Source organism: Mus musculus, chromosome 14, assembly GCF_000001635.26.
Source record: "Mus musculus strain C57BL/6J chromosome 14, GRCm38.p6 C57BL/6J".
NCBI lineage: Eukaryota > Metazoa > Chordata > Mammalia > Rodentia > Muridae > Mus > Mus musculus.
Window position 1 is genome coordinate 78584722 of NC_000080.6, and position 15534 is coordinate 78600255.

A 15534-nucleotide genomic window follows, 5' to 3' on the forward strand; every position below is an offset into this window, starting at 1 on the left:
TGCAACACACCAGGGCACGCCTCACATATTCAGCACCTCCATGCTAACTGTTTTATTATATACATTAGAACATTTAACGTCCACAGCCTATGATGATACTTTCTCAAGTCTTCAGATGGAGGCTTGCAGAGACTGAATCTATGTGCCGCGTGGCAGGCTGAGAATCTATTCCCACGTGCGAGCTGACAGGTGAGGGTCAACAATCTTGTCCCAGCCTCCCTTCCATTCTGTAATTTAGTTCTATCGTAGTGCGTTTTATATCCTGTTTGTTTTCTGTTCTGTTTTCTGAGGCAGGACACCTCTCTGTGTCACCTTGGCTGCCCTAGAACTCGCTCTGTAGGCCAGGTTGGCCTCTGCCTCCCAAGTGCTGAGATAAAGGCACGTGTCATCACCACCTGGCCGACTTTTATATCTTTTACATTCATCAAACTCAGTTTTAAAAGATCTCTCCCCTTTCTGTCTAGAAGGACAAGTATGTGTTGTCTCTAAATCTTTGGAGTACATTGCCAGAAACTACAACTGTTTGTTCTGTCTCATGACGTGTGGGAACAGTTCATGTTCAGACTTCTTCCAACATCTCACACACAGTGAGCAGTTCCAGGGCAACAAGTGGGTAGTGCGGATATACTAATGAGAGTGTGTGTCAGGACATTCATCATTGTTTTCGAAGCTGCATAACATGTAGACTACAGACAGCATGTGTGGAAGGTCTGATAGAGAGGGCAAGATATAGCCTAGGCCCGCAGGAAGCAGCTAATGAAATAAGCCAACACATCCCTTATTACTACCCTTAAAACAACTTTAAAGAAGACAACACAACTGGCCAAGACCAGAGTTCTCCCAGCCAAATTCTCCAGCAGAAGCCCTTTACCTAGTGATGAGTTCCTCCGCAGCCTGGGAGCAGAGCCGCATCTGTGACACTTCCTCTGTTGCCAGGTCAGGGGCGGGATGGATGTACAGGTTGGTTCGAAGAACTGGCTTCCCAGAGTCACACTTCTGCTTGTCTTCCCAAGACTTCAGGGTGCTTTCAAAGGCCTATTTAAAACCAAGATGGCAAGGAACAGTTATGTTAGACATTGGAGACTAACATAACTAAACACACACACACATACACACACACGCACACGCACACGCGCAAGCACACGCACCCACCCACGCACAAGAGTCTGGAACTCCGAGTGCTTTGCTCTATTCTAAGAACTCACTAAATTGATGAAAGGGGTATTTCAAGTCTTTCACTGCATGGCATCAAAGAGAGAAAAGTGACCAATAAAGATGATTCCACCACTGATGTTCATAAATAGTGCTTATGCTTCAGTCTTTATTTATCCAATGAGTGATTGATCATAATTTTATTTCACTTCACTCTTTTACTAGATGGTATGAATTCTGTCAGCCTTATTAGTTAAGGGCTGACCTTAACTAAAAATATTTGTGGAAGACTAAACTATGGAGGCGGTTAGAAAGAACAATGGTTGCCAGGGATAAGATGAGAAAGGGAGAAAGAAGACAGAACACAGGTCAACAGCAGAGAGAGCAATGCCATCTGGGAGTGTGAAACTGAGTGTGTGTTGGGGGAGGGGCTGTGGGGGTGAGTGGGAGGGCATGTGTGGGAATGTGTGAGAATGTATGAGTGTGTGTGCATATGTGAGTGTGCCCACGTGTATTTTTCTATATGTATGTATGTATGTATGTATGCATGTGAGTATGCTTGAAACAGTTTTACTGTATAGCCCTGGCTGCCTGGAACTCAATATGTAGACCAGGGTGCCTTGAACTAACAGAGGTTGACCTGTCTCTGCCTCCCAAGTGTTGGAGTTAAAGGTGGATGCCACCACGCCTGGCAGTTAACAATATATTAATAGACCACCAGTTGTAAAAGCTGTTCCACACTACATGTGTGTACAACATATGAGCGATGGGAATTTCTGTGTGCTGGGGGGTGGTAGAAAGAAAGAAATATACAGGAACAGGAGTTCTATGTACTTGCTGCTCAACTGCTCAGCAAACTTCAAAGTTGCAAAACAAAACAAGAGTACTCAACTTAAAACCGAATAACTGTTCATACTTAAAACTCCAGTGAGCTACATGCTTCAAACATGATACACAGTGCATTTAAGAGATAATTTACATTGCTTTCAATGTTTTCTATTTTTCATCATTTCCAACTTTTGAAATGATTTGATAAAATTCTGGAGGACAGAGAGATGGCTCATCAGTTTTAATACATTTGCAGAGGATGACAGCACACACCTTAGGGGGCTCACAACCACTTGGACCTCGAGCTCCGGGGGATCCAGTGTCATCTTCTGGCTTGTATCGGCACCGCACTTACATATACGTCCCACACCTCCCCCAACACTCACACAGTTAAACCAATCAAATGAAAGTTACGTACTCTGTCTCTGGTTAGCATCTGAGCTCTGTTTTTGTGCACAATCTTGATGATCCCTGGAGGCTGGACCCATGCTTCACCATCCACCTGCACTGGGACTCCCTCGTCGCCAAATATCGTGATTTTTACCGTACGGCACTGAAATGAAGCCAACACATTACTTGAGACCACAGATCAACCTGAGAATTCATGCAGCCTGCATTATCTGGGTTTGGGTTGACTCCACTCTAGAACAGAATGTCATGCTTTACCGTTGCAGTGACACAGTGAGACATGACAGAAAGCCAGTCATGACTTTTACATTGATATGTGTTTAAAGAAGCCCAGCAGTGTAGGCAATCTGACAGAGCTTCCTTCTATGGTCCTTACCTGTGAAATAAGGCGAGCTTTGACCTGAGACACCAACCTGTGCTATCCGGTGATGCTGCAATTTAATGACCCTTGATACTGCCATCTGCACACTGTCAAACACTGCGACAACTTCTAGAATCTTGTCATCAAAGGATGGCGCAGCAAATATCTACAAGGGAAAACTGTATTATACACATTTCCACCAACTGTTTAGGTAGAGTGAAATACTAGGCCCATAAAGCCTGCCATAAAAACATAAAAAGCAAAATGGGAAACATCAGTAAGTAATAATAGCCCAAGGAAATATTCAAGGGCTACTCAAAATAAGCATAATTTCAAAACAGGTCTCAACATCCACATGAATATGATATTCAAATGTCTCATACAGCACTCTAGACCAACATGTTTCTAAATGATTCACCTTGATATGAACTGTTAAATATTTCACATAAAATTGGTAAGATAATGTTTTTAGGAATCTACAAAGGCCCAAAAGTTGGTGGTAAAAAACATGCAAATCATGATCCTATGCACTTGGCATGTTTTACAGACACCCCTTTTTTTAAGTATTCAAAGCAACACACATTTGTGTTATTACCTTCTTAAATGATTTGTTTTTGTTTTTAATTATACACATGTGAATGTATCTGCATGTAAATATGTGCAGGTGAGACCAGGTGCCTGAAGAGACCAAAAGACTGTATCAGCTTCTATCATCTTGACACAGACTAAAGGTCACTTGGGAAGAGGGAGCCCCAATCGAAGAATTGCCTCCATCAAACTGGCTTGTAGTCATGTGACTCGGGTATTTTCTTGATTACTGGTTGATGTGTGAGGGGCTTGCCCACTGTGGGAGGTAGTCCTAGATTGTGTGAGGAAAGCAGATTGAGTAAGCCACGGGGAGACAAGTCAGCCAGCAGCACATTCCACGTGGCCTCTGCTTCAGTTCCTGCCTTGATTTCCCTCCATGGTCAACTGTGATCAGGACATAGGGGCTGAACATGCTCTACTGAGATCAGGACATGGGGGATGAACACACCCTTTCCTCCCCACGTTGCTGATGGTGTGGAGTTTATCACAGTAATAGAAAGCAAACTAGGACAGACAGCCTGAGCTGCAGGTAGTACAAGCTGCTGCTGGGTGCTGGGAATTGAACCTGGGTTCTCTGTAAGAGCAGGAAGTGCCTGAAACTGCTGAGCCATCTCTCCAGCCCTTGCCTCATAATTTAATATAACAACCTTTCCGGGCATTCTTGAGTATGGAAACAGAAATCTTAGGGAACAAAAATTCCTCAGACATACATATGATGCTTTTATGTTAAGTGCATGTTCACACAACTGATGCCAAGGATTTAAATTTAGTCATGGCCATGTATTGTTGCTACTTCTCACTCACTGTATGTAACAAATAATTATGACTGGAAAAATGCTCACTCTAAAGGAATACCCTCATTAAAAGTTGTCCTGGAAATACAAGGCCACAACTTGATATAACTTCTTCTAAACTCTGTTACCAAACCGCCTGGATCCAAGTTGCTTCACCATGGAAACTCTGTCTCTTTCTTTTCAAGGGTAAAATCAGAAAAGTAAGGTTTGGGGCTGAAGATGTAGGTCAGCGTTTTTGCAGGGTTCTACTACTAGTCTGTGCAGAGACCTTAGTTCTTATTCCTAGCTCACATACCAGATGGGGGTGGGGGGGGGGGAGGAGAAAAATGAAGAAGAAAAGGAGGAGGAGAAGGAGGAGGGTAAAGAGGAGAAGTAGGAAAGTAAATCAGGTCACATGGATGTTAAACAATGAACATAAAGCCCTTTGAATGAGTGCCTAGTGGATGTCCAGGAATGTCAACTTTATCTTACTCTACTGATTTCACAACTTCTGAATATTTGACTGGCAAAGAGTGGGCTATACTTCAGTAGAACTAGGTATCTACCCACATCACAAGCACTATACCTTACATGTTCATTTAAGCCTCAAACTGAAATCAGGGTATGATTCTTCAGGAGTCTGACATGGACACCGTTTTTTACCATACACCCACTTCAATAACTGCATTCTCCTTCTCATTCCTTTTAGAGCAACGGTAGCGTACCGCACAAATGTGACTGTGGCTTTCTTTCCTAACACAGGGAAATGTACTAAGAAAACAGAAATAGTCCCAAACCCTGCCAAGGGTGGTGGTACACACCTTTAATGGCAGAACTCTGGGAAACTTAAGACTGTAGCCATGAGAGGAAACATTGAAATAAGATGTTAGGATTCTACCTCACACCTTCCAAATACTGTAACACATTTATCATGTAAACACTGACCTGCAATTAGTTTCGTGAGGCACACTTTTAAAGCTAGGCATTCTGGGAATGTAATTACCACTGAGGACACACACACAAACCCCACTATGCTACTTACATCATCCTCTTTGGTTCCGCCCCAGAAGTTGGTGCCTCCGGCGTAGCTAGGGATGTTCAACACCGCTATGCCTTGTAGACTAGGAAGAGGTATATACTGCCCATCACACTGCAAGGCAAAGAGCTTGGAGGTTAGAATGCCTATAGTCCCAGCACTTTGACATGGATGCAGGAAGAGCAGAGACTCATGAACATCCTCAGCTACTTATTAAGTTCAAGGGCAGCCTGGGCTACATGAGACTCTTAGAGGTCAAAAAGGGCAACACTGTTACTTCAGAGCTATGGAGACAGGAAGGTGACCATGGTGCTTGCTTTCTTGTAAACACACTCTCACATTACAAAGGGTGAGGGGCTTGCCACCAAACCTGACAACTTGAGTGGAACCCACATGTATATGAAAAGAACAAAATCTCCAAGTTGTCCTCTGACACCCACACGTGTGCCTTGGTACACTTGCACATATGCAAGCACACACACACACACACACACACACACATACACACACACCATTTTTAATCAAAGCTGTACTGTTCATGTAGCTACATGCAAAGGCAAGGGAAGCTATGCATACTGGATAGCACTGTACACTCCCACCTTCTAATTCACCTAAATGAAAATTACCACTGAGATGGGAAAGGGGCTCTGTGGCTGCTACAGTAATTACACATAGCATCAAGGAACACAGTGCCTAAAGACGCCAGAAGAGGGCGATGGAGTCCCTGGAACTGGAGAGACAGATGGTCATTAGCCCATCTGAGTGCCAGGAGTTGAATTTTAATTCTCTAAAAGCAGCCAGTGCTCTTAAAGGCTGAACCACCTCTTCAGCCCCTCTCTGGATTTTTATTTTTATTTTAAAAAGCAAACTTATACAAACTGTGTTGGCACACATCTGCAATCCATACTTGTGGGGCAGAGACAGGAGGATTGCTGCAAGTTCCCAGATAGTTTAGGCAACAGAGTGGGATCTTGTTTTAAAAACACAAAACAAGGTAAAATTACTTCTTTTATATTTACAAATGAATGACTTTTCCTTAGTGTAAGCAAAACTGGCATTTTTGTCACTCCTCAATTGTATTTTAATTTTACTTTATTTTGTTTTATTCTATTTATTCTTATATAAAACATAGATGCTGAGGTGGACATGGCAGCTAAGGGGTAGGATGTCATGAGAGAATATATACAAATATGCATTTTCCAGTTATTTATTTTTGCTGACATTCGCTCTCTACTTAAAACGCACAAGACTGTATGATCACTATTTCAGTTAGAAAGGAACACTGCTCGACCCATGTAAGTCCTGCTTATTATAGACAAGTCACTGTCAATGCAAGCATACTTTAATTCAGTGAGACCTCCCATTTACACCACGCAATGTCCTTCTACTGCAAAGGTGGAGATACACGTTGTGCTTTCCCCCGGAGTTCCGTCATGGGAAGAGGGTCATAAACCTCTCCTGCTGTTCCGATAGCGAGGCTTAGATGAGCTTCCCAAGGCCACACGGCAAACCCAGTGTGTATGGGCCCACACTTCTCAGTTTGCACTGTGACTTCTGTCTCGCTCCGTGAATTCGCACCAAGCACTCTCCCATCCACTAGCACACAGAGAAGCCACACTTGGCTGGCACCAATTCAAATGCCACGCAGGAAATCCATATCCTTCCATACCGGAGGGGAAACCTTATCTGGGTAAAATAATGAATGAAAGGTGAACCCAAACAGGCCTGGTGCAGACTCTGCTCCGCCTTGGATTCCCCACCACACACAGCATCACCACGGTGAAAAGCTGTCACCCAGCCTTCCACACTCACTCTTAAAGAGTGATCTACTTTTCCTTACCGAAAAAAGGCAGAGAATTCTGAGACTTTCCATTTCACTTTTTAACATGTATCAGCATGTTTTCCTTTATTCTACTTTACTGTTTTTAGCTTCTTTTTTCCATCACATAGCATCTACTTTATTTTTAGGTAAGGATACGTAACACAGGCTGACCAGGGTTCAGGATCCTGCTACCGCCACATCTCCAGTGCCATGATCACAGGTACGAGCGACCAGGCCAGACTCATCTAGCCTGTTTGTACCTGTATGTACACAGTCTCAGCTTTAGGTTTCAAAATCAGGGGTCAGTGTCTACATTCAAAGAATGGAAAGTTGCTGATTACAAAAAAAAAAAAAAAAAAAAAAAAAAAAACCTATCGTTTGACATCCACTAACTAACCTATGGACTTAGCATTACTTTCTGTTACAAGTGCATGCAACAAGACAGGCATCACCAGTACTGCGACTACATGGTCTACAGGCATGCAGACTGCATCAAAGTCTAGGTATTTCAGATATCATTTCGTTTTTATTATCATTTGTCAGTCTGCTTTTCTGCCATGCCACTCGGGTGTCAGAGCACTGATGATATACTGCTCAAGGGAGGAGAAATGCAGAGGTGCCAGGCTGCATGTCTGCCTTACCACGACTATCCAGGTGCTGATTCTAATGCCTATTGTTCTCAGTTATAAGACTTATCAGGATTTTTAAATCTGCTTTGACCTGGCCAGTTCATCTGTCTGATAGCATGGTTCCACTTGCTCCACAATAATTGTTCATTTAAGTGTGCATGAGAGCATGCATGTATGCACACATGGGCAGGCCGGAGGACGACTTGCTGTAGTCAGTTCTCCCCTCCAACCATGTGAGCCCCAGGGACTGAACTCTGGTCATCGGGCTCAGCAGCAGGCACCTTTACCCACGGAGTCACCTCACAGAGCTCTCATTTGTTTGGCCCCACTTTGGAACACTGCATGAATTAGATACAGGTTCCATTTTTATTTGATTGGTAATAATGAAATATGTTAGTCTAACAAAAATACTTAACTGATGTTTATACCATCCATTATATCTACACAGCTTACTTAATGTATTAAAAACTTTATTAAAGTGACCCATCGTATCAGCACACTGTCAAAGGATCCACACCATCAGGGTCTTTTAAAAACAAAGGAAAGAGCTCTAGGTAAGATGTCTTCTTTAAAATTTGGATCAGCAACAAAGAAGGCTTCCAGTAACAGAGGCCATTCAGCCACCCAGGCTGACAAGCAGTCTTTCTGCTTTCACTTTTGTATCCAGTACTCTATAAACTACATGTGAGAGTAGACACTTCATTATACAGCAGCCTTTGGGTCAGGGCATCTACTATGGGCTAAGAGAGCATTCGGAACATGCATGAGGTTGGCAAGCCTATAAGCTGTTTAGGTTATGTCATGGTTTGTATATGCATGGCACAGGGAGTGGCACTATTAGGAGGTGTGGCCTTGTTGGAGTAGGTGTGTCCCTGTGGGCGTGGTCTTACAACCCTCATCCTAGCTACCTAGAAAACAGTCTTCCACTAGCAGCCTTCAGATGAAGGTGTAGAACTCTCAGCTCTGCCTGCATCATGTCTGCCTGTATGCTGCCATGCTCCCGCCTTGGTAAAGAATGGAACCTCTGAACCTGTAAGCCAGACCCAATTAAATGTTGTCCTTTATAAGACTTGCCTTGGTCATGGTGTCTGCTCACAGCAGTAAAAACCTAAGTAAGACAGGTTATAAGTATTAAATGGTTTTAGAGTTGTTTTGTTTGCTTGCTTTGTTTATTAAAGAAAGGGTCATTCAATACAGCCTTGGCTGGCCTGAAACTCCAGGCCTGAATGTGGGCAGCTGCCCTGCTTCCAAACCAGAAGAGCTGGGATTACAAACATGTGCCACCACACCTGGCTCTAAATTTATTTTTTGAGTCTGTCCCCTCCAACCCCCAATTTATGATCAGATTCATCTGTAAGGAACAGAGGAAGCACTGAGTGAGTAAAATCCTGAGTGACTGTGTGTTGTCGACAGAGACACAACCATGTCAAGGATCCTGTAGCCTCAGGCTTGGAGGTGTGGCAAAGCCTTCTGCAAGGGACCAAGGGCTAGTGTAGACAGCCTATGCAGAAAACATTCACCATGGCTTTCTGTCCCTAGACACTTCCTGCCTGAAGCTGCACCCTTACAGAGACAGCTCCTACCAAGGTTAGCTAAGCCTGTCTCCTGTATACCATAAATCCCACCTCCCCGTGCAAGCCAAAATGTTGCTGAATTCCTGAGGTGCTCAGCTCCTGCAGCTCAGAGCCTGACCCCCAATCCCAGCTTTCTGTCCATGTATCTTTCTGTCATTTCTTCATTCCCTCATGCCCCAATCAAGTCGGTTCCTGGAGCCATGCAGCAACATGTCAGTCATTGGGGCATCTTCCATATCAAATTATCATTTCCCTGGTACCCACTTCTGCCTTGAGACAGTGTCAGCTACTGTGTTACGAACTAAGGGTAACAGCAATAATTACAACTAACTGTTCTTAAGGAGTGTGGCCACCTGGGGCCAGGGATCAAAATGAAGGAACGCATACAATTCATACAAGGGCACCTTACACTGACTTGTGGTGGGACTGTGGTGGACAGACTGGTAGCCTTTCACCTAGCCATCTGTAGTTTAATTTTACAAGCAACCATGAATCAAAGCAGCTGATCACCTAGTGATATTCCTAGGGTGCCAAGGAGCATTGGGCTTATCGTTAGGACATTTAGCTGACAGTTAGCCTACAACCCACTGTTAGGATAATGCCAAGACAACAGTACTCAGTTTAGTTAGATTACCGGAGTATTTAAGACTTGAGAGTTATAAATTCCTCTGTATTAGTGATATGCTTTAAATAAAAATACCTGATCACAAAAGGAAGATAGAAAAGATATGCCCTGGACAAAAGATAAAAGAAAATAAATTTACTGTTATTGATATACTTCAAAGACTCCCAATCATCTTTTTCCTGCTATCGCAAGAGATTCAGTAACTTTTGTTATCCTGAAGTTTCTACTTAAATTAGAAAAAAAATTGTCAAAATCTTATTTTTTAACTGACTTGTTAGAAATAATTGGATCAAAATAAATATATATTTAAATTAAAATGTATGAGCTGCAAACACTATTTTTCAAGGATGTTATAAAAACATTGGGCATTGCAGAACTGGAACATTTGAGTGTAGAAAATCCATTATTAAAGACACTGTCCTACTACAGTATTTGCATGGCTCCACCCTGGTGGCCCCAGCTCCAGGAACAGACAGGAATGGCCAGGTTACATCTGCTGTTTCTAGGCAGGGTTGACACTACCTTTACAATATATTTAATCGCTAATTAAGGGGAAATTAGGTCAACTTAGCTCCACAAATTATCTATGGAGGAAAAACTCAAATGCCTTTGTTTCAAGATTAACTGACCTCAAGTTGAACCCTCTGCTCCAGATTCTTGTACGATCTCTGTAGTAGCTCCCGGGTCCCAAGGACTCCGTACCACATCAAGTTTTTAGTTCGACTTCTGAAAAAAATAAATATTGTTGTGCAACGTCAGGAAAAGTTATGTATTTACTTCTTAAATCAAAAGAGATAATAAATGAAATTAAAGTAAAATTGCCTTCATATAACAACATTATGGGTATTATTGAAATTACCTGCATTTTTCAGGGTGCTCCTCTCTCTTATTATTAAATTCTAATGAAATTTTTGCATCTAATCCAATCCCAAAGTAGTTGTTCATGACACATTTTTCAGAGTATCCATCTCTATGATAATAAGGAAAAGCACACAAAAGTCAATTTCAGAGTCATTACAGTACAGTTTATTTACACGATTAGTCTTACTACCCTTAGGTAGCCATTCTTCCAGGAGGCCTGGGAAGGAGAAGCCATACCCAGCAGACATCCTCTGGGCACAAGTGCAATAATTTTTGGTCTGAGGCAAAAGTAGAGCAAAGACAGTCATTGTTTTATGTTTTCTACTAAATTTGGCAGCCTTACGCCTTCTCTTCTATGCCAGGGTCTGACTACCCAGACAGATGCCGCTATCTACATGAGGGCTTTCCAGTCAGGTGCAGTGCCCTCTCTCTTTCATGAGAGACTCTCTTCCATTTCAACCCTTAATAGTGGACAAACTGTAAGAAAGCAACTTCTGAATTCAGTGCATTGCTATAAATATTGTTCACACTCATTTTCCTTTTATTTTCCACTATCACTTTATGGAGTGGATGGGTTCTGCACAGATGCCATGTGTGCCAGGCATATGTATGAACATCAGAAGATAATCTGCAAGAGTCAATTCTCTCCTTATACCAGAGGTAAAGGTGTGTGCCACCAAACTTGATGACCAGAGTTCAATTCCCAGGACACATGGTTGACAGAAAGAACTGACTCCTGTAAGTCAACCTCTGACCATACCAGACATACAAGTCATGGTATGTACATGCGTGTGTGTGTGTGTGTGTGTGTGTGTGTGTGTGTGCAAATTTTAAAATGAAAACAATAGTAAATATATCTCAAGCTTCCAAAAGTGTTTTGGGGAGTCTAAAAAAGAGATGCAGTCAATGTGGGTTAGAAGCTAGAAATAAGGAAACTGTGTAATGGGGTGAGGAAAGATGGCAGGGTTAGCAGACTGAAGAGAGAAAGGCTGGGGATGGCATGAATACAAGTACAAACCAGCACTAAGGTCACCCCTCAGGGCGAGGCACAGATCTCTGCACCAGGGAGTGGCTGCTGAGCAGGTGAGAAAGGGACCCATCTCAGGGACAGACCATGATCCATTTCTGAGCATCCACACCACCCCTTTTTTTGCAGATAGACTCATACACTTTGGGACACATGCAAAGTTTTAGGATTTGAACAAAACAGAAACACAAACCAACAAACAAAAACAGAAGTCAAATAGCTACAAAAGTGTTCCTTACAGTGAGTCTAGATCTGGGTCAATAAACGGTGTTGCCCCGAAAGGATCGATGTTCGCCAGCAACATTTTGTTGATGATAGAACTCCCAGCAATGGAGGCAGCAAGTCCTGCTCTCAAACCTGCCAGAAACATTAGCATCACATGTTAAGAGGAAGCAGACTCAGGCCTGGTCCACTCAACCTGCCCTTCTCAAACAGCTTGCTCCCAGCGCCTGGTTTTCAGTGACCACTCAGTAGCCAAAGCTCAGAGGATGATGCTTGGAAACGTGAAGTGTTTTAATATTTCCAAATGTCTGCATGTTGTAATAAAGAGAAAAACATGAAAAGGAATATCTGTGATATTTTCTCACTTACCATTTAGCAGTTCTACAATTTGTAGCTTCCAGCATTTCTCTTTCTGGGTTAAATTCATTCCTGAGTATTTTGTTATTGGTGATGCAATTTCAAGTGGAACTTTTTTCTTAATTGCATGGACAGAATGCTCAGTTGCGGTATATAGAAATATAATGATAAATATGCAGTTTTTACATACTGATCTACTCTGTAACCTGAGTGTACTCACTTATGACCTTTGGTGGCTTAGCTCGATTATGTGCACATATGAGCACATGTGCACACATGCATGCAGTTTTTGAGGTTTTCATTTTTTACTAAGCTTATTTATTTATTCACTTTATAACCCAATATTACCCTTCCTCTCCTCCCAGTACCTGCTCATGTAAGTCCTCCCCACTCCCCTTAGAAGGGGAAGCCCCACTCTGAGTGCTAGACACAAGAGAAATCTTCGAAGACACAGAGTTATACTTCCCTTCTTTCCTGGTTTATTAAGACATTTATTGTGTAGCCCTGGCTGTCCTGGAGCTTGCTATGTAGATCAGGCTGGCCTCAAACTCACAGAGATCCACCTGCCTCTGTCTCCTGGGTTTTTATGTCTTTTCCTTCTTGAGCGTGATTCGTAGTTCATATGTCTTTGTGCATTTGCCTCTTTCCTCTGAGTTGTGATTGGTCATCACACAGCTCATTTCCATCCGTTTACATTTCTGTAAGCTCCACCACGATGCCTCAAGACTTCTCCCATGCCTGACTTCGGTGATTTGAATCTTCTCTCTCTCTTGTTCACTTTCTCTATTGCTTTTTTAATTCTCATATTTATTAGTGCTCTCACATGTATTCCTTGCTTCCTCGTCAGCTCCCATTAGTTAGCTCCTGTCTACCACGGGGGTGGGGGTGGGGGAGGGAGGGGGGCAGGCGCCAGGTGGTTCACATGAGGTGAATGGAACTTTTCACAGGCGGCCTTTAGCCCTCCACTCCACGCCAGGCAGGGTTCAGCTGCATCAGCTACGTCGTAGGATGGTGCGTTTATGTTCTCATAGCAAAGTATTTTCTCTGCTTTTTAATTTTTTTTTAATTTTTTTCTCTGCTTCGTTTTTAGTCTTTCCATTATTTTCTCTAATTTTACTTCCACGTTTATGAGCTGCGTACACCTCATCCCTCGCAGTCCGTTGTGCTGAGCACCGAACAGTGAGCTGGAGATCCGCTCGGTCTTACTGAGAATGTTTTGTGACCTAACTGGCTTATGCTCTATCCTAGAGAGTGTCCCACATACTCTTGAGAAGAGTGCACATTCCTCTGTGTATGGGTGTCCTTTGGATGCTGACTGGATCTTACTGTCTCATGTGACTTCTGGGTACCCCATTTCCCTGACCATCTGCCTGGCTGACCTGTCACTATTCAAAGAGAAGAACAAACTCTCCAACCAGTGTCTTAATTAAAGCCCATAGTTACAGAGAAATTCACCAGAAGGGTCTAAATGGATTCCAGCGCGTTCTGAATGATAATGAAAGGAATTTTAAAACCTCTGTAGATTTAGGAAGCTCTGAGACACATGTGTTTCCCTCCAGCTCCCACCTAAACTCTTTGGTGTCTACTTGTATCAGCCTAATCCAAGGCAAACTCATTTCATCCAGGCTGAAACAAATACTAGCTAAAACAGCCTACAGAGAAAGTAGTGGCTTAAAACCACAAGGAGATATCTGTGGGGATCCTTGGAGATCACAGGATAGAAGGTCAGCTCCAATTCAGGCACACACTCCTGGGCTCTGACCTAGAACCAACAAACTAACATTTCTTAGGACAAGGCTTAAAATTAAATGTGAGTTTGAATACGTCCTACACAATTAGACATGGAATAATCTAAAGACCTGGATTTCTACAACTAAGTTTGGCAAAAAAAAAAAAAAACTATTCTCTTAAAGGAACATTTATCACTAAGGACACCTTTCTGTAGTTCATGAATAAGATAAGTTGAAGTTACTCATTTTCACAGGTGTCTTAAAGCACGGACCACGTCACACAACTACACTACCTGGGCAGATGATTCTAGTGTTGAGCACAGGGAGGTTTTCTTTGGTGGTGGCCATGGCTGGACCAGCGACAGAGTCAGTTTGGGGATGGCCACAGCTTGCCTGGGCATCAGGAGACTGAGATGTGGTTTTGGCTGTTGACAAAAATCCAGATTAAAAATGACAAATGAAACCAGTATAAAATTAAACAACCCCCTCTAAACTCGAGACACACCGCAACAAGCAATGCCTCCTTAAATCAGTGAGTGGAACTGAAGTTGTTAATTCTATTTACCTCGACAGTCAGTTTACTTTCCTTCTCTTGAGACATGTGGAGGATATCTTCCAAGGGAGATATACTGATCTCTGGTTTTGAATAGATGCTACCAAAGGACAGATATCTACTGTCATTAAGTCAGCAATATGCTTAATTTGAAGGTGATCAACCCACACTTGACAAGTAGAAAGTTTAAAGCCTAGTAACTGTTATGCTGCAAACTACCCACATTACCCACTAGTCATGAATACTAGGTTAACCATCATATTTAAGTGATGCGACTCCCAGCAGAACACATGAACACACATGAGGCAGAAGTTAACATAATCTTCAATTGATGGGACACCTGGCTAGACTCAGCTCTGGGCATCAATCAACCCTCATCGGATAAGCTTCTCCTTGCCGTAGGTGGTAATTAACGAAGACCCACAACTAGACAATGAACGGGGAGGGAGCCCTAGAAGAGATGTCTTTATCAAATTCCTCCTCAGAAAGCTCAGGGGACCATGCAGGAGAGGAGGTAGAAACACTCTAAGAGCCAGAGGTGGTGGACAAGCTCCAAACCCTGTATTCCAGACACGACAGGGCAGATACACACATGAACTCACCGAGGAGGCATCATGTACAAGGCTTGCATGAGTTCAGATCAGACAAAATGCCAGGATGAAGAAGGAAATGGAGATACAAAATCATGCCTCTAACCAAGAAGCTATTTACAACTGATACCTTCTGGAACAGAGAAAATCAGTTTTCTCCAATGGAGTGTCTCTGGGTATATCAACCACACTTCAAAGCAGACTCTACGCCAACATAAAACAGAACTCCACGTGCTTTTGTGTATAGTATTTAGTTTGTTTTATGTGTTTGTTTGTTTTGGTTGGGGGAGAAGGAGGGCGGGATGTTTTTATTGTGGGGAGGAAGGGAGAGAGACCATGAAGTTGGGTTAGTAGGGAATTAGAGAGGATCTGAGAAATTGGAGGAGGGAAAAGAATAT

At 42.8% G+C, this 15534-nt stretch overlaps 1 protein-coding gene across 14 annotated transcripts in view; it reads right to left on the reverse strand.

Moving 5' to 3' along the window:
* Nucleotides 1-15534, reverse strand: part of Dgkh (diacylglycerol kinase, eta) — a 173381-nt gene that overhangs the window by 25373 nt on the left and 132474 nt on the right. For all 14 annotated transcript variants that reach the window (NR_104044.2, XM_011245100.3, NM_001081336.2 and 11 more), the window contains 8 exons: nt 14287-14418; nt 11924-12041; nt 10656-10766; nt 10426-10522; nt 5153-5260; nt 2802-2915; nt 2399-2533; nt 872-1035 (listed from right to left, as the gene is read on the reverse strand). Coding sequence is in view for 13 of the 14 variants with exons in the window: in XM_011245100.3 (XP_011243402.1) it covers nt 872-1035; nt 2399-2533; nt 2802-2915; nt 5153-5260; nt 10426-10522; nt 10656-10766; nt 11924-12041; nt 14287-14418 (979 nt within the window). In the remaining variant the exon portion in view is untranslated. The remainder of the gene's footprint in view (nt 1-871; nt 1036-2398; nt 2534-2801; nt 2916-5152; nt 5261-10425; nt 10523-10655; nt 10767-11923; nt 12042-14286; nt 14419-15534) is intronic.